Source organism: Cibotium barometz, chromosome 29 (assembly GCF_041138505.1).
Source record: "Cibotium barometz isolate CiBa-2024 chromosome 29, ASM4113850v1, whole genome shotgun sequence".
NCBI classification, from domain to species: Eukaryota; Viridiplantae; Streptophyta; class Polypodiopsida; order Cyatheales; family Cibotiaceae; genus Cibotium; species Cibotium barometz.
In genome coordinates this window covers 24,843,555-24,868,628 of record NC_141074.1, presented here as the reverse complement: position 1 = coordinate 24,868,628, position 25,074 = coordinate 24,843,555, and the positions used below count along the sequence as shown (strand labels likewise).

General features: G+C 42.5%; 2 protein-coding genes and 1 pseudogene across 3 annotated transcripts in view; all 3 read right to left on the bottom strand.

The window, feature by feature from the left end:
• Window positions 1–7,673: 7,673 nt before the first annotated feature.
• Window positions 7,674–25,074, bottom strand: part of LOC147621969 (immune-associated nucleotide-binding protein 9-like) — a 64,091-nt gene continuing 46,690 nt past the window's right edge. The window contains exons 2-5 of one of the 2 annotated variants that reach the window (XM_086822997.1): window positions 11,695–11,972; window positions 8,530–8,694; window positions 8,304–8,435; window positions 7,674–8,143 (exon numbers count right to left, since the gene is read on the bottom strand). In XM_086822997.1, coding sequence (XP_086679123.1) covers window positions 8,132–8,143; window positions 8,304–8,435; window positions 8,530–8,694; window positions 11,695–11,972 — 587 coding nt within the window. In that variant the 3' untranslated portion in view covers window positions 7,674–8,131. Of the gene's footprint in view, window positions 8,212–8,303; window positions 8,436–8,529; window positions 8,695–11,694; window positions 11,973–25,074 lie in introns of both variants that reach the window. The other variant, XM_086822995.1, reaches the window with a different exon arrangement.
• Window positions 13,541–14,077, bottom strand: LOC147621971 (uncharacterized; the record flags this gene model as incomplete). The annotated part of the gene is made up of 1 exon (XM_086822728.1): window positions 13,541–14,077. A coding segment is annotated over one exon (429 nt), but the record flags the coding sequence as incomplete, so codon positions are not given.
• On the bottom strand, window positions 14,047–15,371 carry LOC147621970 (uncharacterized; annotated as a pseudogene).

Below are 25,074 nucleotides of genomic sequence, written 5' to 3'. Positions count from 1 at the left end.
ATGAGCCAAAGGCCATGGGACATGAATAAATGTTGTGGACATAGGGCTAAGGGCCAAGACCAAAAGGTTTGACATTGATAAAGAATTATGAATGGATCTGTAGTATAAAAGATAACTATCATCTCAATCATGTAACTAATCACTTTTACTAATCAAAGATTAATCATGTCCTTCTTGCTTCAAGAGCGAGTTTCCATGGTGGTACTCCCTTATGAGAGGAAGCATGTGGTAGTCCATGTAATGAGAGTGCATTCCACCTCGCATTATATGGATAGGTTAAGAAAAGGTGTTTGAAGTTTAACTTTAGGGGGAAATTTAAAAGCACACAACCCTACCACTTATTTTTGAAAAGGTGCTTGGATAGGTTAAGAAAAGGTTTTTGAAGTTTGACTTTGGGGAAAATGGGGGAAATTAAAAGCCCACAACCCCACCACTTATTTTTTAAATTTGGATTGGCACATGATGATGATGGATTTTTCCCATTATCCTTATGCCCATGATGACCCTCTACCTTCTTTTAGAACTAATTGCTAGATGTAGTGAGGAGAAAGCACTCAGTGGGGAGGAGGTAGAACCTAGCCTCCTTCACCATAATAAATGTAACATCTTTTTTTAGGTGATCAACGATGACTTTATCTCATCCCCTAGCAGGTCCTAGCCCACCTCAAACTGAGTATGGGCCTAGTGAGTGCAAGTATCGCCAAGGGACATGGTAGGCCTTACACCCTTCTAGTCCTTGGAGGTCCGAGTTCCAATAAGTTTTCTTTTACAAGGAAATTCTCAACTTTGGAGAGACTTATTAGACTAGATAAATGGTAGTTTAAGATCCCACAAAGTTGAACTTGAGCCAGAGAAGGAAGAAGATGAAGCATGCCCCATTGAGCACCCTCGCTCCATTAGCCAAAACTAGAGGATAGCCCAAAGTGCCCATGAACAAGCTAGGATACTATTTTAAAAGTGACAAAATGAACGCATTGTTACCCATCATGTACAAGGGACTTACGGTCTCCACAATCTTGGATTGGTGGTGCTAGTGGCAACATAATCACCAAGGATTACTAGGAGGCCTGGGATAACTTGCCACTTGTAGGTACAAGCCTCATATAGTAGTGAAGCTTGCTGATGGAAACACAAACAAATCTATATACATCCTATATATGTTTCATCTTCATTTTCTTTAGCTATGAATTGTGAGAGGAAGAATGGTATTTCAAAGGATCACAAGCCTCCTGAGCATCATGTGTCTAAACCCTAGAGGAAGAATGGTATTTCCAAGGATCACAAGCCTCCTGAGCATCATGTGTCTAAACCCTAGAGGCCTAGATTCTTTTCTAGACTATTTGAAAAGTCCAAGAACAACATTGCCAACCATAATAGCAATAATACTAAAGATTAAGACCTTTGGGATAAGCTTCCACCTCACAATTGTGGTGACTGATTTTTTGGAAAAGATAGTTATACACCATGATCCTTGGAAGGCCTTACATGAGAAACACAAGGCTGGTTTACAATTGGAAAACCAATCACATTTATATATGCAAGGATACAAATCCTTGGAAATAAACTTAAAAACATGGAAGATTCATCCCATGGGTCAAGGCATACTTGCCAATGAGTCATAACTGCTTGAACCACTTCAATCGATAATCGAGAGAGCACGCAACGCACAAAATCTCACACCATGTCGATTGATATATGTAGAGATTGTAACAAGATGTTGGATGGTGAAAATGAGGCCAAGGATATGAGTCCCTCCCAGAGCCTATCGACTCATAGGGACAAACTCACATCCTAGCAAACCATGGACACTGAACCTTGGAACAAAGTTTACACAAATGGATGGTGCCAAAAGCATATCCCTATTTGTGCTTAATGCATATAAAACAAAAGTAGTAGTGGAACTGGCTCGCCTTGAGTTAGAATTTCCCTAAAAATACCATCTAGCCTTCTGGCCCACCTTTGCATCGGGGATAGCCATAATGTTTTGTCAGGGAGACATGGACCTCATTAGGCCACCCATTTCTCACACCTTTTGCACCAACCATTACCGCAATAAAAAAATTCCCAATCTATGACCATCTCAGCTATTTTGAAGCAAAGTTTCTTATTGGATCTAAACCTACATCGTGTAAGTTTTATGTGACCCCTGCAGGTACGTTGAAAGAGAGCATCATACTTGGGAGGAGATAGATCGTGGCCATAGATTGCATTGTCAGCTGGCAAAAAAGAATCACGACACTCAAGCTTCCCTTTAGAATGGTTACCATACCCTTGGTGGATGAGGTCACCCTGAACTTATCAAAATTCCAAGACTCATTGGCCACCATCATAAGTAACCTCTAACACTACACTCTCGCCTCACGAGACAACCACCCCCTTAACCCATTATGGAAATCCAAAATCTTATCATAACCACTCACTCCCTAAATGACAATCCTAAGAACCAGAACCCTTTAGGGAGGTTACCAAGGAGTGTGTACCCAAGAGTACCCTAGCTAGCCCAGGAAAGTACAAAGTCCAAGTATGATTCTTCATGCACTGGTAAGCCTAAACTATGAGCCCATGTGTACACATCCCCCCTCGGCTTCCCTCACTTAAGTGCATAGATACTACCTTCATGGTGGCAATAAGAAAAAACTCAAAAACCTAAAAACATAACAAAAAACATATATATTTATACATACATGCACCCATTCACACATTTGCACTCATTTGCATGCACACCATACATATTTACCCACACGTGCACACACATTACATGCATGTACGTGTGCACAAACACTTACACTCTTTATTTGCACCCGCATGTGTACAATCATATGCTCGTCTTATACACAATCACACCACACATACACCACCCACCTCTACGCATGTACGACACACTAATTCATGCATGTGCATGCACCTTAGCAAAGTGTTTGCTCGTGCACACACGTCCCACACGCAATCTGCACACATGTTATGAGAATGTATTTTAAGCTCTCTTAAAAATATTATTCTACCCTCTTAGATAGTTCGGGGATGCTTAGTTTATCTTTGCCTTATGCAAAATTATGTTAATATCATGGGTGATACCATTATAAATATTAATATGTTTGGTATACATTGACTATTTGTATGGCATGATGATTCCTGAGTTACTTACGCTTGGCAAATATTTGTGTGGTGATGGTTTGTGTGCCTCTGGAATATTTATTTACCAATTTATTGTTGGATATTTTATAGGTGAAGAGGATTCAGAAGATTGAGGAGGATGCAAACATTATTATTTGATGGCCCACATTTTTGGAAACAAGCTTTGTATATATTTATGCTAGCTTGTGCACATTTTGATTTAATTTGGAAGGTTAGATTTATCAAGCTTAGACTTGAACATTCAACTTTAATATTCTTGAAAGCATTATATGCATTAACCCTGGCCTCAATTTATGGACACTCTATTTTGAGCATAAGAGAGTGCCATGCAAGGAAAAGCACTCTTTTTATATTTTTGGAGACTATGGCTATTCTTGGAATGAAATTATGTTGTGTGGGGAGAGCCCACACACATGAGGGGGGAAGATTGCACCCCATTGCTGTGTCACTTTCATGAGCTAAATATTTTTGCAAGTTATTTATTTAATTCTTGAATATGTTGAACTTGTGGTTTTTTATGTGTTAATTTGGTTGAATAATATATTTCTTGCAGTAGAGAAAATAGAGACTTGTAAGAAATATATTATTCAACCAAATTAACACATAAAAAACCACAAGTTCAACATATTCAAGATTGAATAAATAACTTCTAGGAGAATGAATAATAGAGACTTGTAAGAAATATATTATTTAACCAAATTAACGCATCAAAACCACAAGTTCAACATATTTAAGAATGAATAAATAACTTGCAAAAATACTTAGCTCATGAAAGTGTGACACAACAATGGATACAATCTTCTTCCCCTTGTATGTGTGCTCTCTCCCCACACATGAGTATTTACATAATTTCCTTCCAAGAATAGATCATAGCCTCCAAAAATACAAAGGTGTGCTTTTCCTTGCGCAAAACTCTATTGCACTTAAAATAGAGCATTCATAAATCGAGATTAGGCTTAAAGCATATAATGCTTTACAAAAATATTAAAGTTTGAATGTTCAAGTTTAAGCTTATGAATTAAATCAAAATGTACACAAGCCAACACAAATATATATGTAAAGCTTGTTTCTAAAAATGTGTGCCATCAAATAATAATGTGCGTATTCTCAATCTTTTGAATCCTCTGCACCTATAAAATATCTAATAATAAATTGGTAAACAAATATTCTACAGGCATACAAACCATCACCACACATATTTGCCAAGCGTAAGTAACCCAAGAATCACCCTACCATACAAACCAACTGTAACAAACATTTAAGGTCCTAAACATACGTCAATGTACACCAAATGTATTAATATTTACAATGGTATCACCCATGATATTAATATAATTTTGCATGATGCAAAGATAATCCAAGCATCCCCGAATTATCTAAGAAGGTAGAAAAACATTTTTAAGAGGGCTTAAAATGCATTCACATAACATTCTCTCTTTGCTTGAGTTTACAATTACCCTCAATTTGCAGGTTTGTTGAAAAGAATGGAGGATCTCAGGGAAGGCATGGAAAAACTTCTTAGGCACCCATCTTGCATCTTCACGAGGATGATTTTTAAAAGTCACCAAGTCTTTGATATGTTGATTCTTCCCAGTATGAGTCAATGTAATCTGTTGGTCAATAATAGTATCTAGAATCAAACTTCTTCCTCACCCTCAATAAGAGGTGGATCCTTATATGCAAGACGAGTGGGAAGTGATCCCCTGAAAGGTTTAAGAAAACTCACATGAAATGAATTATGAATTTGTTAATGAGAAGGTGATTCTAGTAGTCTGTAAGCAACATCATTAATTTTGTAAATCACCTTAAAAGTTCCATAAAATATTGGGCAAGCTTAATAGATGGGATTTTTTCAACACTCTCACATCTGCGTTTCTCAATTCTCAAAAGTACATAATGTCCAATTTTAAAAGAGATAACTTTACGTTTATGGTTTGCTTCCTTAATATATTGCTCTTGAGTATGTGCAATAAAATGTCTTATGTCATTAAAAATGCTACTAAAGTCGATAGTGAATTGATCAACATCAATTTTGTGAAAAAGTCTAGTAGCCAAAATAGGTAAGCTTTTCCATACACAATCTCGAAACGTGCTCGACCGATAGTAGCCGAATGAGGAGTATTATTGTATGCAAAGTGCAGAAGATGAATGGATTTATCCCTTGAACTAGGTAGATGGTTGGGAAATATAGGCTCTAAGTCGATCTAAGATAGTGTTGTCGGTAACCTCAGTTTGTCCATTCGTTTCTAGATGGAAAGTAGTGGAGAACTCTATCTTAGTGCCTAAGTTGGAGAAAAGAGTGATCTAAAAAATATTACAGAATCTAGAGTCTATGTTAGAAACAATGACTTTTGGCAACCCATGATGCACAAAGATATGCTTGATAAACATAATCACGGCTTGCTGAGAAGTCAATGTTCTCTTTACAAGATAAGAAATCTGCTTGCTTAAATGATCCACAATAGTCTAAATCATGTCATTATGACGATGTAGTAGACAAATCTGTGATAAAGTACATTGATATATGTTCTCAAGTATCATTAGAGATTAGTAGAGGTGTGAGAACTCCTTGAGTCTTACCTTTCTAGCTTTTAACTTTCTAACAAATAGAACATTCAGCCATAATTTTGCTACATATTGTTTAAGATAAGGCCAAAAGAATTCTTTAGAAACTAATTGTGAAGTAGCAGAAACACCTCGATGACCCATGTATGGTGGTTGATTCATTTCCTCCAATATAAATTGTTTGAAAGGTTGTGTAATGCACAATCTCTTGTGAAAGAAAAGGTAACCATCATGACATGAGTAATCATGAATAGGGTTCCATTTATTGTCTCTAAGCTTGATCCATACCTTAGAGAAATTAGGGTTATTCTTATAAGACTCTCTCATAGGACTCAAGGGTTCACTCTCAACCACCACACAGACATGTTGTGGATGCTAGGACATCTACTTAAAGCATCTTCCACAACGTTTTCCTTACCTGGTTTATATTGGATCATGGGTTGGGAACTCTAGATAAATGAAGCCCATTTGATATGGCAGTAAGAAATCAAAGGTCGGATCAACAAATGACAAATGCTCTATTGGTCAGTTTTGATTAAAAATTCAGATCCCAATAGATAATGTTTCCAAAGTCTCAAGGTATAACTACCACAAAGAATGGTCATTGAAAATCCAGTAGTGGAAGGACTAGTACATGAGTCAAAGCTTTTTTAAGCTTAGAAAAGGAATAGTCATGTCTACTAGTCTAGTCAAAGTGTCTAGCTTTCTTAAGAAGTTTGGTTAAAGGATGTGCTATGTATGCAAAATTTCTAACGAACTTCCTATAGTAGCTACACAAGCCAAGAAAAGATCAAGGTTCGTGAATATCATGCGATTTGGGCCAACTACTAGTAATGCTTTCAATCTTTTTAGGGTCTACTCGAATACCATCAACAAATACAATATGTCCTAAGTATTCAATTTCCTCTTGAAAACAATTGCTCTTATTAGGATTTACATAGAGCTGATTCTCTCGAAGAAGCGAGAACACTTTTTTCAAATGTTATTCACGCATGTACACACACCTTAGCAAAGTGTACACCCACTCTTACACATTTGCTCATGCACACACAAGTGCTCCACATGTAATGTGCACACACACATTCGCACTAATGTGTACACACCCATGCACACACATTCACATTTGCATGCACATGCACGTGGACCCGCATTCACACATTCACATTTGCATGCACATGCACGTGTATCTCACCACTACATAACGGCAACCAGCACAAAAAATGAAACTTCCCCTTACATGACCAATCAGCTAGCAATCTACTACACAACATAATGACCTAGCCACAAGCATGCAACAGATTACACAACATACATAACACGCCTCACACACACACACACACTTTAATCTGAACCCATACACAGCATGCACACAGAGAGAGACAACCGAGAAAAAAGGCCAAGAGTGATGGAATGAATAGATTTTGGATAAATAGAAAAATGCTACCCTTCACTCTACGCGTCCCGAGTTCAATTTTGGTCTGAGTTTACTTTGTGCATTTATCCGCTCTCACCAACCCTTTCACATTATCTGAAGTCAATCCATGCCCTTAGGGAAATCTTAAAAGTCTTGACATACTGACATATTTTGCTCGTCACCAAATCTAATCACTTTTATGTTGGACCAGATTGACTGTGCGAAGATTGCTTGCAACGGTTTTGCTAGTGCCCGAAATCTTCGGTGTCCAAGTTTACTTTCATGATGCCCGAGACCATCGACCGGCCAAAGAACTTGATGTTGTAGCCAGACCAACTCGACTGTTGGTCCCATGACTCCAACACCGTGTCAGATAGTCCTAATAAGGAAGTCCTTGCCCCCTTCGCTCACTCTCCGCCGCTACCACGGCAAGGTCAGAAGCTCAACACTTAATCATGCTACTGCAAGCAATACGTAATACTTCCCATCAACTATTTCACATGATTAGAAATCACTTCTCAGAGCATGACCAAACATGGGCTTAACTTGAGAGAAGATATTGCAACAAGAAAAAAGCAACACAACATAAAAATAGGAGAGTCTCAATTTTTGCTGAGTTGGGCTCCACTTACACTAGTTTCCACGTTATGAGAATACACAAGATAAAAAAGCATCTTCACCAACTAAATATCTTAACAGGTTGGTGTACCATGTCCTTGGGATCTTTCATCCTCATATCTGTAGTAATATCCAAAGTCGTCCTTGGCTACCTACCTTTTACTTGCAAGTGGCTGCAACTTAAGTGCAATTTTGAAAACTGTCTCCTATGTACATGCAATATAAGCACATATACCACCTGTTTGATAGCTCACTTACAAAATGGTGCAAGATGGTCCTTTGGAAACTTGACCATACTTTCTTATCAATTCTTCTCTCTCACAATTTGCTTTCTCTAATTCATCTCGTAGAATTCTGATATCAGCATCAGACTTTTCCTTGGCTTCTCGAGCAAAACGTTCAACCTCCTCCCTGGCAAGCCTTTCTTTATTAAGATGATTTTCTAATTGCTCTGTGTGAACCCGCAGCTTCTCTTCTAACTACAAGCCCCATAATATGTCAAACTTTCCAGAGAAAAAGAAAATCAAACATCTTCCTACCATTCAAGAGAAAGAGATACAAAAAATACTACCAAGGAAGTGACCAATCGGAGCTGCTCTGCATGTGCTTTCTCCATTTCTTCTCTTAAACTTAATACTTCTTCATAGGGAGAGCCATGCAATGATTTTAACTCTTCTCCTTGAATGCATTTATTGGCTCGGTCCTGAAAACACAAAAAGGAAATGCATCACAAATCCATTGCATACAAAAACTCACATCCTTTGAATGCACTTATCAAAGGGTCTTTCTGCAGTTACCTTTGCTCCTTGGAACAAGTCATTGGAGTAAGGCTGACCACTATTGTCTACAAGCACTTTTTCCACCATCTCAAGAAGCACAGAAACTTGCCTGTTCTTCTTGTATTGATCTGCGGTCTTATTATCAAAAAGCACCCGACGACCATTACACTCCTTCAAGAGTTCCTGCATTATTTGTGAAGTCCAATCAATCAATCAACTTTAGCAAAGTCGATGTTGTAAATTGGATGAGGGAATCTTCTATTACCTTGATTCTTGATTGTGAAGGCACGCAGTCTCAAATAAAAACATTCAAAACAAGTCCGTTCTATCAACTTAAGCGCTTGCCCTTATAGAAGATATAAACCTTGACCAGAAGTTTCATACAGAAAAAAGATGACCCGATACGCATTGAGATACACTACTACTAAAATTTACAAGGGCAAGGGTTATTAGGCTTCACAACTATGTACCTCGTATGTACTACAGTCGAATTCCTTCATCTTCAAAGCATCTTCTCGATCCCAATGGTGAAAATATAAGAGAGTAATGTGAGGAACATTTCATCTTTTGATGCGTAGAAAAGTTAATTAGCTCTAGGAATCTGGACTATATGTAGCTTGGGTAGTTGAGGAAATCAAGCCTGAAATGTAGAAGCACTCTACACCAACCATGTGAGAGTGTATATGGCATATGAATGATGCAGTATGATTTCTAAGATGCATTCTAACATGTCATAGATGGATATTATGATTCCATGAGGATTAGGCCTCCATCAAAGGCCTATTTTGCATGCATAGTTGGGTCCATCGGTTAGATTATTCTTTCATTCTACATTCATCACTCCCTCATTGTGATTCAAAATCAGCAAGAGGCATTCTTCCTAGCTCTTGGCTAGAGGTTCTTCCTAGCATTCTTTATTATATATTACTTTTGCAAATACACTCCTTTTAGCTCTGTTATCAACTATAATAGCTCCAAGTCATATCTCCTTGCTTGGTGATGCAAGCAAACTTGAGAAAAACAATTATAGTGCATGGAAGTTCAAGATGCAGACTCTACTAATGGTGGAAGATTGTTACAGGTTGTGCTGAATGTAAAAGGAATGCAAAAGATACAATGATTATAGTGTTGGAGATGCAACTCGCACAAAGAGTGAAGCTATAAGTCGTAGAACCAAGGCTGCACTGCACCCACATGCAATCCAACACACATGTGAGCTGCTCCCATCACCCCGGGTTGCCTGCTAAAATTTGAGGATGCTATCCATCCAAATAAAGCGGATAGTCTCTATCGACGGGTGATGAATCCATCAATGGTTTTGCTGCATTTGGCTCACCAAATGTGCCGAGCAACAACAATATCTATGATAAGCTCCCAACTTGGGCTCACGGGCTCACACAGGACTCCGAGATCCACTAGGGCACCGAGACCGAGGAAGCAAGGATGGCTGAAATCCTCCTTGTGAAGTATATTGATATCTTATAAGCATAAAATATCATTCTCAACCATGCACAAAGAAATCAGCACACACTCAGCTATACTTTTTGTCAAAGACCCCGGTCGACTCCGAGAACTTGGAAGACCTGCAACAGCAGCAAACACAGTAACTCTAGGAAACAGCGGAAGAGACACATATCTGGGTGCAGGCATACTCGCCACCCAACCATGACAACCATGAGCGAGGCTCACAATCTTGGCTGTCCCACCGAGCCACGAGCTAGAGCATCATGCCCTCGTTAGTGCCCTGCCATCGTCCTCATCTGGTGTCCCCTGCCACCCGGGGTTGTCCCCCAAGGACGATGGCCCCCTGCACGATGGTGCTCCCGCTCCACGTGCTCGGCACTCCTGTGCTCCTGTAACTATTTGGTCCTCCTGGCTCTATTTCACATGATGAAATCCATGCCCAAACACCAGACAGGTGGAAGAAGACATGGGGATAGGGTCCATAAGGTTTGATTAAGAAAAAAGCACCATTCTTGGTCAAAAAGCAAAAGGTCAAACAGGGTTGACCACGAGCCAAGGACACCATTGGCAAGAGGAGACTGAGCCGGACCAAAAAGCTAAAAGGCGCTTTCTCAAAACGAAACTCTAAGGCCAAAAGGCAAGGCCTTAAAGCACCAAAAGTTGAGTAATATTTAATTAGTAAAAGTAAAAAAGAGCAAAAGCAAAGGCAACAAGAGAAAAGCAAAGCATAAGAAGGCAAAGCAAAAGCATGAAGGCTTTTTGGCAAAAAGCAGGGTCTCTTACAAGTATGAAAAGGATTGAACTTCTCTTGTAGTACCATGAACAAGATCATTGAAGATTGAAGGAGATCGTGGAGTGTGTGGGCATCATTATGATCATAGAGAGCTTCTTCTTCGCCATCAACACCTTCTCCAACTTGCTTTTCAGATGTACAACACCTTCTTCAGCATATGCATGGGCGATACTGACGCGTGTACGGAGCTATACGGACATGTACGAAGCTGTAAGGGCATGTACGGACAGAAATTTCAGAAATCCTAAAAACTGCTTTTTGGATGTTTTTTATCGCCCGAAAACCATTAAAACAGGTTTTATATCAGTTTTCTTGCCAAAAAGAGCTTTTCTAATGATCAAAGTTAAAGAATTTGACCACACAAAGCATAGTGGGCTGACCATGTTACAGATTGCCTCCTCCCTTCCCCTCCTGGTCTTGTGCTGCCCGCTGTCACTCTGAAAGATCCCCTTGCTACCTTTATTGCCTCTTTTCTGCTTCGGCTGGGCTCACTATCCCCACTTTCCTTCCTTTTTATCAGTTTCTCTGTGGCCTGTCACCTCCTGCCTGGTAGCTCGTGCCGCTAAACTCTCGAAACCTTCGCCCAAAACCAGATGAAAGAGACTAGACAATGGTCACCCGTTCCTCAGCAGCCCTTCCCCCACTTCCTAGCACGTAAGGCAACTACTGGTGTCCATTATTATCCTTTAGACAAAGGTTAAATTGTCTGTAGTGCCATAAACCGAGAAACAGGGTTAACTTGCTGTGAAATCTGTTTCACCAACAATGAGTGATTCATCTCTTTTTCCCCCATGCTTGTCCATAGTTTACTAAGGAGCCTACTTTTTCAGAAGACCCAAAAAAAATTGCTTCAATGGAAAAACAGCCCTTGCCTTTCAGCACATGCGCAAAAACAGACCACTGGAGAAAAGGACAGAAGAAATCACCAAAAGAGTATAGGGTGCATTGTCGTTGAGGTAGCCATCCAGATCTTCATCATCTTCAGCAAGTTCATCACCACCAGTGAAAACTACAATCATATAATTTATTATTTTAGGTCCAAACAATGCCTGCAAGCCTTCAGTTGCTGCCAACTCTTCAGCTGTGAAACGATTCCTTGTTGACAGCACAAGGAGTATTGCATGTATCCCTTCCTTTGCCAACTCTATGCATCTCACAATTTCTTTGCCTACAAAATCCAAAGGTGTGCTTGGGTCGAAAAGACCTACAATCAAACAGAAATCAAATTTTACAAATGCCCTGAATTGAAATAATCAACAAAACATTCACATGCATAAATCACGCAAATTACCAATCATGCCGCACTAGAGATCTACTTAAACACATGCACTGTACATTGCATTAGGGGTACTGGAGTAGGGGGAAGGAAGTCATGATGCCAAGACCTTGAGGCAAAGTTGGAACATTTGAAAGAGTACCTGGTCAAAAAATTGCTGCCAGGCAATGGATCATCCTACTGCCAATAAACATATACTGAATGTACCTGGATTTGAAGAGAGAGCAAGCAGGTAACAGATACAGGAGGGGATCCTTCTTATCTTGCCATGTCCTAATTATTTTCTGAAAAACCTTTGGGAAGGATGAAACCAGTGTGTTTTTTGCAAATGCCACCACCAAAAGCAAAAATTCATAAGCCAGTGTGACGGAGACACCATGAGAACACGCAGCCCCTCTCCTTCAAAAATTGAAGAACCAAAAACAGAGGAGGGAACCCAAAGGCGGAGTCAGACCCAAAAGGAAATCCACCAAATTCAGAAGGTATGGATGGAACACTCATTCGTCGAATTGACGTTGCTTTTAGTGATGACAACTTCTCAAAGAAGTTCAAGCTACATTATATGGGTATGTGTTTGAAAGACAAAACCAATGATTGGTAGATGGCTTTTGGGCTCAAAGACAAGGCAGTCACCACATGAAAAGATTTCAAGCAGACTTTCTATCTTCAGTTTCTTCCCTTTAATTTTGAGGAAGTGAGGACAAATAAACTCAAGGAAAAAGAGACCATCCATGACTACAACGCTAAATTTTGAAAGATTTTGACTCCTTTCTTCCTCTCTCTAGGGGAGAATAGTTGTGAAAGCTTGAGTCTGAACTGCAAGACCCTCTTGGAGCTCCTGAATTCAACCAAGATAGCAAAGAGACTTCACACGAGGTCTATTTAAGCATGGGCAATCCCAAACATTCAAAAGTGGAAGGCAAAAGCTTCTTCGACACCTGCTCTCAAAAGTCTTCATATAGTTTTTCTCGTAAAATCAAGCGGGTGCTTTTCCTGCTTTCCCCCTTTCATTGTCACATGCATCCCGCACTTGGAAGCCACGTGGACATATATGTTAAGAAGGTGCAGGTATTGGCCCTTTGCAAGCCCTTGTCCGGGACAACTCAACCAAGGATCCACTGTAGAGGGTCACGGTCAAGTCTGCAAGTCCTGCACATGAAGTCATGCATGTCCATCTGTGTAACCCTCTGGAACAATGTAGAGGTGTACCGGGCATCTATTAGGATTCCAGCCGGATGCACGGGCACCAGTCTAGGTCAAGAGATGGGCTTTGAAGAAGTCTATCTCATGCATAGTTGTCACGGTACGAAAATACGATACCGTACGGTACGATACCGTACGGTACGATTCGGTACGATATGAAATTTTGGGATACCGTACGATAAAATACGGTTTTTTTAATTAAAGAACACCTACAAACATAGACATTTTCAATTTGGAAGGGTAGAGTCTAGAGAAGTTGTTTCAAACCAAAATATCATTAAAAACAACTAAACAAGTTTGAAGTGACAAACAAAAGTAGATAAAGTATAGAGGTGCGATGCGATCATGCGCGCTAGGCGCGAGTACAAAAACAGAGGCTAGAGCCAAGGCCCAAGGAGAGACTAGACAAAGGCATCACTATCAGAGCTCTCGCTGAAATCATCCTCATGAGAAGAGGACACATCAGTGGCCTCGCCGAAGTCGCCATCGCTAAGAAGGTTGCCCTCATCATCGAACTCGGGCACTCTAAGCTCATGTGAGAAGCCAAAGGGAGCATCCTCATCTGCAAGAGCGAGTGTGGAGCTACCCGATCCACGCCGCACATAGGTATGCACTATGTCCCTGGAAGCACCACGAACCGTGCATCGACGGCTTCCTACTTGCACTGCTCTGCCACTACCTCCACGTCTACGACGAGTGCGAGTAGGTCGTCGATCAAATGACTCGAGCTCTCGATAGATCTCTGCATAAATCCTCTCCTCCTCCTCATCCTGCACTTTGTTTACACTCTCAAGAGTGCCCCCTGTGAGCTTGAATGCATCCACATTCACCTACATTGTACAATGATCAAGTGACAAGCAATGTATTAGAATTTGGTTCCAAATTTCAATAAACATTGAAGTTTGAAATTTGAATGCTTATAACTTATAACTTATAAGTTGTAACTTATACCTGTCTCGCCGATTCCATCTTTTGCATTGAGCGCACCATGCGCAAGTTAGCGCGGCAATACACTAGCCGCTCTAACTGTTGCGTGCTCAAGCGATTACGTAGCTTCGTGTGTACAAGTGAGTAGGAACTCCAGTTCCTCTCACATGCACTTGAAGAGCAATCCTGAGCTAGGATTCTCAAAGCCACCTTTTGGAGGCTTGAGAGCGCATACCCAAATGTCTCCCACCAAAAGAGGGGCTTCACAAGGGATTCCCTCTTCCAACAGGTAGTAGATGCAAACGCGGCTCCTCCCCTTTGGTCATTGTAGCTTATGAGCTCCTCAAGGAACTTCCCATGGCGATCCTCCGACAATGCTTTGGGCAAGTAAGCATCTCAGGCTTCAAGTAGCTCCACGTTGGTGAAGAGGGCGGGTGATTTGTAAGCTGGATGCAATAAAGCGGCAAGACCATGGATAGGTCTTCGCATCCACTTCCGTCTCTTCTCCACAATGGCCAACATACCATCGCGCTTCTCCTCGTCGATGGAGGGAGAAGCGCGTAACTCTGCTATGGCCTCTCTCATGAAGTGAACAAGAAGGCCCACGGTGGCTCCCTCCATGTCGGTCATCCGCAATACCCTATAGAAGGGCGTGACCACAATGACAATAGTGCGGACCGACTGCCAAAACTCCTCCTTTAGGCAAAGCTGTTGCATGGCTTTGGCCTCCGCCGATTCTTGCTCATCCCACTCATTCCACATTGTGGAGACCACTGTTTGGCAAAGGGAGGATTTCACATCGTGGAGGCGCTCCAAGAGGAGCCACATGTAGGCGAAGCGTGTAGATGAAGGCTTCTTCAATTCCAACTTGCTATGTTCGCGGAACATGGCAAGTACCTTCACCTTTGTGGTGAAGAAGGTGACAATAGAGATAGCTTCGGTCGTTACTTCCTTCATCCACACTAACTTGCCCATATCCTCCATGAGCAAGTTAATGCAATGGGAGGCACAAGGCGTCCATACTATGGAGGGATAGTCCTCCTCGAGCAACTTCCCCATCCGAAGGCAATTTGAAGCGTTGTCGGTGATGACTTGCACCACGTTCTTCGATCCAACCTACATGTCACAATGCACATGAATGGATGCAATGAGCGTATGCGGTATGGGACTTGAGTCATGATATAGTCACATATGATCATATCACATATACTAAAGCCTAAACTTTAAAGACTTTAGTGCAATTTGAAAGTTGAAACTTACCTCCATGATGGCTTGCTTGATATGGCGATATATGAATGCACCCAATGTTTTCCTCCCCGCCTTTCCGGAATCCACGCCCCGCACAAAGTATGTGCCAAGAGGGCAAGAGACAAGTATATTGATGATGCCTCTCTTCTTCCGGTCACTCCATCCGTCGGAGAGGATGCTACACCCATACTTGGACCATGCCGCCCGCACCGGATTGAGAGATCTATCGATTCTCTCCCTCTCATCCACAAGCCTCTTCGTGCGCATGTCATGATAGGAGACACCGGTCCATCCTTCACATGGGCCCACATTTGCAATGGCTTTCACCATTGACTTCCATTGATCTACCTTGAGCACATGGAATGAGAGATTGCACTCAATCATGGTGCGTGCAATCTCTATATCCGCTAGCCGTTGCCGTTCTCGGAGATGTGATAGAGAAGAAGAGAACCCCCCGGTGGCTTGGGCTAGAGTGGCTTGCCTCATGGGAGACTCAAGCCTTTGTCTCTTTGGGGAGGCGGAGGCAGCACCGATGGAGGCGGCGGGGGAGGATGTATCACAAGGCGGGGAAATGACCTCATCATCCGCCCTTGAGCTTCTACCACTATCATAGTGAGCACCCAATCCACCCTTGAGCTTGTTGTAGATCTCATCGGATATAGCAAGGGGGACTTCCTTGCACGGCGCAACTTGCCCCCCCACCTTTCCAACATGTTGGAGAAGCCTAGTAACTCCACTTGTGTATTGTTTGCCACAATACTTACAAGTCCACCTATATGACTTGGACTTTCCATCGGCTTTCTCTACATGGATAGCATGCACATTGAAGGCTTCATTCTTCTCCCTAGTCATTGTAATAGAGAGAGAGAAGTTAGAAGATTCAAGAGATGGATAGGCTTGAGAGAGAGAGAGAGAGAGAGAGAGAGAGGCTTGAGAAAATGAGAGAGTGAGGCTTGAGTCTTGACTCTTGAGAGAGAGAGAGCCTAAAGGCTTGAGAGAGAGAGAGGCTTGAGAGAGGGCCTATGGGGGAGAGAGTGGCTTGAAAGTTGAGAGTTGAAATGAAATGAAATGTTATATTAACGTCTTCAAAAGGCCATAATGACCTATGAGACCAAAAGTTACATCATGGTGGATCTGATACAATGTCTGGATAAAAAAACCCAGAAAATGAAAACTAATGAAAAATAAAAAATGAAAAATAAAGATGATACTACTGGCACCTAGAAAATGAAAGTGGAACTGGAAGGTACACTATGGAGGTGCCTCCATCTCATAATATGTGCCGCATCGGACACTGGCGGATCTCCTCAATATCCTCTGTGGTGAGCACCCTGACTGGGTGTCTCGCATGCCTCGCAAGAATAATCCGAATCTGCCGCTGCAACCTCCGTCTATGCTGGGATGCCCTCCTCCGTAGACGTGGGCGTCTGGACCACCCAAGCTCAATCGCACGATCAATCAGTGTACCCCTGGTGTGGGCGGTATCCATGTCCTGCTGCTGCTGTGGTCCATCTGGCGCAGTGATGGCTGGACTAAAGAAGTCTGTAATGTGCCTCTGAGTCTGGCTCTCTGTGCGCCTAAGCAGGCTATCTCTATGTCTCCGCAGCTCAAGCAAGAACAATCCCAAACACCTCTGGTCCTGGTAACCCCATGACTCTGGAAAGTGGTCCAAAACCCTCTCTGAATAAACAGTGGAAACGACCACGTATCTCATAGTATGCAGTACAATGGCATATATAATGCAGCTCTGTCTCTGGCTCCCCATGGCATACTCGGCATATCCTGGCCTCAGCTGGTATACCTCTATATCGGCCAATCTCAATCTCAAGCTGGTGTGAGGATGTGCGAATCTGACCAATAGCACATCGTACTGCATGAGACAAGTGTACATCCATGTAACTGGGTCTGATCACAAAACCATCTGCTGTGAGCTGAAGAAAATGCTCTCTGTAGAAAGCCATCTTCGTGCCCAGCTCCTCAGTCGGCTGTATCCACGTCCTCCTAATGTCCAGCTGAACTAAATCCTGACGGATGAGTCTGGTAATCTCTGTCCGTGTGAGAGTGAGAGAGGGTGCCTCCAGAGAATACTGGAAGGGAGGCAATCTGTCCATGCTAAAACCATGTGCTTGGAACCAAGATGTCATCTGTCCATACCAACAAGCCGTGTCTCCCTGTAAAGCTAACTGTCGGGAGGACTCCAGGGCGAGGCGTGCATATCTGTCTCGGGGGAGATCCCACAAGCCATGTATGTAGGAGACTGATCTCGTAAGAGCCTCAATCACCAGAGGGGCAGCCGCCAGCTCTGCTCGAATAATCTCATGAGGTACCACAGCCTTGGCTCTAATAATCCTAGCAATCATAGATACCAAAGGCCTCTCCATACCTCTCCACCCGCCTGCGCTGTGATGGCCCACTGAAGGTCCCCATATCTGCACTCCATAAAGCATAGCTGATGTCACTAGAGTGTCAAAAAGCCAAAGTTTCGTTCGAGGTTCCTGAAACTGAACCTGCGAAGAGAGAGAGAGAGAGAGAGGGGGGGGGGGGGGGGGGCTTGATGGTCACTTGAGCAAGACTCAAGAGAGGGGGGGGCTTGATGGTCACGACTCACTTGAGTAATGAGAGGCTAGAGCTTTGAGAGAAGCTTAGGGGGTGGGCATTTTATAAGCAATGAGCATGTAGCATGCATGTCCAATGGGCCAAGCAAACACATGGGCCACAAAGCAAGCCAAAAACGGCCAGCAAACGGCTACAAAACGGCGCAGGCGGCGGCGCAACGGCTAAAAACGGGCATATCGTTTCGTACGATATCGTACGAATTCGTACGGTATCGTACCGTACGAACAGGTTCGTACGCGTACGAGAAACAACTATGATCTCATGGAAAGCCATGCAGGGCTTGTCCAAGAGCCCCTTAAAAAAAGAGCCCATGGCTATAGGCGCTATCCATGGCTATAGGCGCTATCCATAGGCCATAAGCCAGCTCTAGGAAGCCCATGGAGCCTTGTTGGCCAGAAGCAAAGTCTGCCCAGACCCACACGTGTGTGAAGCCATGGCAAGTAGCTGCTTCTTTTCCGAGTCGTGCACAGGCCGACAGCAGCATAGCAAACCAACCAGCATATGGGGTAGCCTTCATAAGTGATGATCAGCCTTTTGCATCATTCATCTCATATTCTCTGCAAGAGCCATAGTTCAAGGACTAAGACAGACAAGAAGCACCTAAAGGGAAGGTGGAAAGTGTAGATCAAGGGGCAATCTTCAGGCTGTAGGCAATCTCAGCCAAGTGAAGGTATCCAAGTCAATTCAGTCCTAGTTATTTACAGCCAGCAATCTATCAGTCTACTCATTCAATAAAGCAAATACACCATAGGTGGCGGGGCCCCTTCATAGCGTATTTGGGACCCACCCTGTGTATTGTCTCTCTTCTCTACATTGTTACTTTCATTACATTGTGCTGTACATTGTGAAGAACAAAGGGGCTGAGAGTATTTATCAAAGTATAATCCTTATCTGTAAGTCTCCACACGTTACATTGGTATCACAGCTTTGCCTATTGGTGAAGAAAATCAACCTAGAAAAAATCGCTTGTGTGGTTGGTTTATAGACACTGCAAGCACTCCCCATTCTGGTGTGACTCTTGTACCTCAAAGCATAGTTGTTTGCGAGACGCATACCATAAAGTACGAGACAGGACGAAACGATCCAGCCGAAACGAATACAAGATGGTTTTTTTTTTGAATCACGTTTCGCTGCAGCTGTACGAAATGAAAAGGTACATTTCGTACCGTACCGTGCGGTGCGTGAGCAAAATGGGCCTGGAAAAACAAAAGTTCATTTTCGACGTTCCACCCGTTTTTTTATCCCTTTTTTTACCGTTTTTGTAACCGTTTGGGGCGTGGGTGGCTGAGCCTTACGCTCCCTTGTATAACCTCTCTCAAGCTCTCTCTCTCTCTCTCATGCTCTCCAGTCTCTCTCAAGGCTCAAGCCTCAAGCTCAAGGCTCAAGCTCTCAAGCTCTCTCTCTCTCTCCCCCCCCCTACTCTCTCCCTCTCAACTTTCAAGCTCTCCCCCTCCCAAGTCCCGCCCTCTAGGGCCTAGGCTCTAGCCTCTCCCCCTCTCTCTCTCTCTCTAGTTATTTCAGTTTCAGTTAGTTGTTTTTAGCTTTTCTTACACAGACATTGTATCAGATCCACCAATTGTTGTAACCTTTTTGGTCTCATAGGTCATTTTGGCCTTCTGAAGACGTTAATATATCATTTCATTTCATTTCTCTCTCTCTCTCTCTCTCTCTCTCTCTCTCTCTCTCTCTCTCTCTCTCTCTCTCTTGCAAGCAATGAGGTTCGGAGGAAAGGAAAAGCATGAGGCTTTTGCCTTATATACCACCACCGGTGAGAAACCTACTAGTAATTCGGGATCATGAAAATGGACGTGCAGCTTTTGCGGGAAGGGCTACACAAGTAGTGCCACGAGGCTCCCTGCACATGTGTCCAAGCTTGGTGGGGAAGTTGCACCGTGCAAGTTGTGACTAGTGTAGTGAAGAAGTACTTGCTCATCCACAACCAAGGCAACGGTAGGCGTGGGGGAGCCCGGAGCTTCCATGTCCGGTATCTTCGCATTCATGAGTCCTTCCCCCATCCCATCCGGCTCCAACTCTGCCTCAAGCAGTTCCAACTTCCAATCATAGAGGCCAAGGAGGAGAGCTCTCTAGCAATGAGGCAAACCGCCATCGGTGCAAACATAAACAGCTTCACATATGTGAAGGCAAAGATGAAAGCCGCGAATGAGGAGATTGTATGCACGGTAATCGATTGTAATCTCTCCTTCCATATGCTCAAGGTCCCACAGTGGCACCAAAATGGTGAAGGCCATTGCAGAGGTGGGGCCATCCCATGCGAATGGCATGGTATCACCTACCATGAGATACGCACCACCGCGCTTGATGACAAGAGACAAAGGATCAACGACAAGCTCACACCCGAGCGGAAAGGATGGGCAAAGTATGGTTGCTCTATCCTCTCCGATGGATGGAGTGATCGGAAGAAGAGGAGTATCAAGAATATCCTTATTTCATGCGCTCTCGGCACATACTTCTTACGCGTTGTGGATACCGGAAAGGTGGGGCAAAAAACATCGCATGACTTTATCTATCATCATATCCAGCAAGCCATCATAGAGGTAAAATTTGAATGTAGTATGTACTATGTGCATTGCGATTTAAGTTTTAACTCTCATGTCTCTAGTATCTGTGTTCAAGCTTCTAAAAATGTCATTGCATTTGCCATTGTGTTACATGTAGGTCTTGCATGAAAATGTCATTCAAGTCATCACGGACAATGCATCCAATTACCGCAAATAGGACGCTTGGTAGAAGCGGAGTTCCCATCCATTGTATGGACTCCTTTCGCCTCCCATTGTCTATACCTATAAAGCTTTTATAGCTTTATTAACATGATTAAGACTTAATTAATGAACATAAGACAAATGTTGCAAGAAAAGATTGAATGATTGCATTGAGACGGGGGCCTTTCTTAAATAGAGGCCGAAAGGGTACAACTGAAGAGGCACATCCCTGTGAAGGGGTGTGGCTCTTGAATCAATGGTTATGTCCTTATGTCCTTAGGACTTAGGGGTGTGTCTTTTAATGAATAGACATGTCCTTTGATAGTGACCCATGAGCAAGGGTGTGACCCTTCACAGGTGTCTTTACAGTTAATGAGAGATTAAGGAGTAATTAGGGAGAGATTAAGAGAGTTAGTCACAATCATGACATTCCCTCCCACTTAAAATAAGACTCCGACTAAGAAGAGATGGTTATCTTTGAAAGAATTCCCAAAGAAGTTCTGGATATTCCTGTAAGTCTTCATCACTTTGCCAAATCCATAATATCTTGGGCGAAGCTTTCGAAAGACTGATTTCATTGTCTTGTATCAATGAGGGGTAATATATAATAATACCAAGTCTCCTTCTTGAAAGTCAATGTGACGACGATGCTTATTAGCTCTGCACTGATTTTGCTCTTGTACGCTGACCATCTTATCCTTAATCTGTAACAGAATATCTTGCATCTCTTGAATGAGTTGGTCTGCTAAAGCCATTTCATGTTGAAGAACAAAGTTGGCAGGAATAAGGAGAGTATGGCCATAAGCTGCTTGAAAAGGTGTCATTCCAATAGCTGAATGATAAGAATTATTATAAGCAAATTCCACCAAAGGTAAATATTCTTTCCATGATGCTAATCGAGACTGAACATAATGACGCAGCATTTCTTCCAGAATCTGATTAACTCGTTTCGTTTGTCCATCTGTTTGTGCATGATAAGCAGAGCTAAAGAGTAAATTTGAACCAAGAGACTTGAATATCGAAGTCCAAAAATGTCCTGTAAATTTTGGATCTCGATCAGAAACTATAGATTTTGGCACCCCATGAAGTTTGAAGATATATTGTATGAATAGTATTGCAATATCCGAAGCCTGGGCTGCTTTCTTGCACGGAATGAAATGTGCCATCTTAGAAAATCTGTCAACCACCACAAGAATCTGTGTATTGCCTTTAGAAGAACATGGCAATGAAGTGATAAAATCCAGACTAATACTTTCCCAGCATTCATTGGGAACTGGAAGTGGTTGAAGAACACCAGCTGGAACTTGTCTGCTAACTTTCATACGTTGGCACGAAAGACATGCTGTGACAAACTTAATAACATCTTGCTTCATTTGAGGCCAATAGTATGTAGCCGTCAAAAGACGATATTTCTTGTTGATGCTTGGGTGTGCAGTATAAGTGACCTCGTGATGTTCTTTCACCAAGACTCTTCGAACATGAGTATCATGAGGTACACAAATACGATCCTAATAATATAATAAACCATCCACTAATGTATATGCTCCATAAATCTTCAATTCGGAAGGAGTTACATTCTGAGAATTGAGAATTTGAAATGCATTTCCAAAATCACAATCCTTTGAATAACGATCCTTGAAACTTTGAGGTATATTCATTTCAACTGTAGAAATAGCCAAGACCGAAGCTGGCGGCATACCACTCAGGGCATCCGCAACCACATTGGTAAGACCAGCCACGAACATACTCAATTGTCATATGAAAATTGGCTAAGAATTCGACCCAACGCGCTTGCCTAGCATTCATAACTAGCTGCGGGAATATGTATTTCAAAGAATAATGATCTGTTTTCACCACTGAATCCGCACCAAGGAGATAATGTTTCCATGCACGATAAGCATGAACAATAGCCAAAAATTCCTTATCATATACTGGGTATCTTACTTGAGTCGCAAAGTGCTTATGATTGTCAAATGCAATAGCACGTCCTTGTTGCATCAAGACGGCACTAGTGGCAATATTGGAAGCATTCATATAAACATCAAAAGAAAGAGTAGGGTCAAGAATAGCCATGACAAGAGTTGTGGTCAAAGCTGTCTTCAATCTTTCAAAAGCTTGTGTTGCGGCTTCAGTCCACTGGAATGCAGGAGCAGACTTTAAAAGTTCTGTGAGAGGAGTAGCTATTTCTGAAAATCGATGAACCTTTGTGTGATAGAAGTTGGCAAGTCCTAAGAAAGAAGAACGAACATCATGGATGTTTGTGGGAGTTGGCCAATTGACAATAACCTGTATTTTCTTCGGATCCACAGAAATACCGTCTGCTAAAACAACATGTCCAAGGTACTCCAAGGATGTTTTGAAGAATTTACTTTTGCCTAGATTAATATAAAGAGCATTGTCACGAAGCACCTGGAAAACGATCTTAAGATGTGCCTTGTATTCTTCCATATTATGACTGAACACCAGGATGTCGTCAAGATAGATAATAACGAATTTGTCCAAAAAAGGATGAAAAAGATCATTCATCAGGCTCATAAATGTTGCGGGGGCATTGGTTAACCCGAATGGCATGACCAGGTACTCGTAATGGCCATATTTTGTGCGAAAAGTTGTCTTATATTCATCACTTTCGCGAATGCGAATTTGATGATATCTAGACTTAAGATCAATTTTGGAGAAGACCTTTGCATGGAGCAATTGATCAAACAATTCATCAATGCGCGGAAGAGCATACTTATTCTTGATAGTCAACTTATTAAGGGCACGATAGTCGCATAGACTTATCCTTCTTTTTCACCAAAAGTATTGGAGCTCCAAAAGGACTTTTGCTTGGTCGAATATGTCCTTTCTCCAAAAGTTCAGTAAGTTGTCGTTGTATCTCTTGAGATTCCGTAAAAGAAACTTGATATGGAGCACGAGTAGGTGGAGCACTGCCAGGAAGGAGATCAATAGCATGGTCAACTGATCGCCGAGGTGGGAGAGCTGCAGGAAGCTCCTGAGAAAAAAGGTCCAAGTATGGAGGAAAGAAAGGTTGCTTGTTGAGGTACATCATCTTCGTATCCATATCCTCGGGAGGATCTTTGGCTGAATAGACCATTAAAAGTGCTGAGGAACAACCACTCTTGCGGACCCACCGTTTCACTTTAAGAGCTGAAAGGGTTGGTGTAGAAGGTTGGTCTCTGATGCCTTCGAGTACCACAAGCGTATCATTTTGAGTAAATTGTATGGAATGGTTCCGAAAACTGATAAGGGGATCATACTGATACAACCATTCTTGACCAAGAATCATATCATAATGTGCCAAAGACATGACTTGGAAATCCAATTTGTCACGATAGTGCTGAATTCAAAAGGACAGGTGTTTGGCAACGGTATTACACAAGGATGTGGAACCATCCGCAAGCTCTACTTCATAAATAACAGCACTTTGAGAAGTCCGAATCTTCCATCTGTGGGTCAAGGTGGTTCCCACAAAGTTATGAGAACACCCACTGTCAATGAGCACATGAATACGGTGATTGGAAATAGAACCTTGAAGAACCAAAACCTGAGTAGACCACTGGGGTAACGGTGAAGAGGTAGGTTGAGCTGTGGCAATACCGGTGATCACCGAAGCATGTGCAATAGCATGGTGATTAACCGCACGCTTTTCTTTGTCAGCATTCAGGAGTTTCTCCTCGGAAGTGGAGGGTTCCGCATTGAAATTCTATCGATGGGTTGGTCTCTTGGGGCACTCAAACCAACGATGAGGTCCATTGCAAATTGTGCACAATCCTGTCTTTTGTTAATCCCGTCCAGAAGGAACCGTGGAAGGACGAGGATTGCCAGATTGGTCACGTCCTTGGTCCTGTCCACAATCCGAACTACGTGGTTGGAAGGACTAAGGACGTCACAACTGAAAAGAGGACGATCCTTCTGATCGGCAAGGGTGTTGAGAGTTATTCCATTGGGGATTAGGCCGGGAGGTAGAAGTGCCAGAAGATTCTCTTCGACTATCTCGGTTTATACGAGACTCATTGGCTTTCTAAAAGGCATTAGCTCGACTAGAAGAGGCTGAATTTTGAGAAATGATGTCTGCAACGCGCTCGGCGTAACGTACGGCATCGACAAGATCGACAGAACTATATTTCTGAACATCGGCACGCAGTGTGGGGTTAAGATCTTCAACGAAGGCATAGAGTTCGTCCACTAGGGACAAGGAGTCAATCTCCAATATCAAGTTGGTGAACGGGGAGATATAAGAGGCCAAGGAACCATTCTGGTCCAAATGGCGTATATGAGCTTGGAAATCCGCATTGGCAGGTATGAACTGCTTA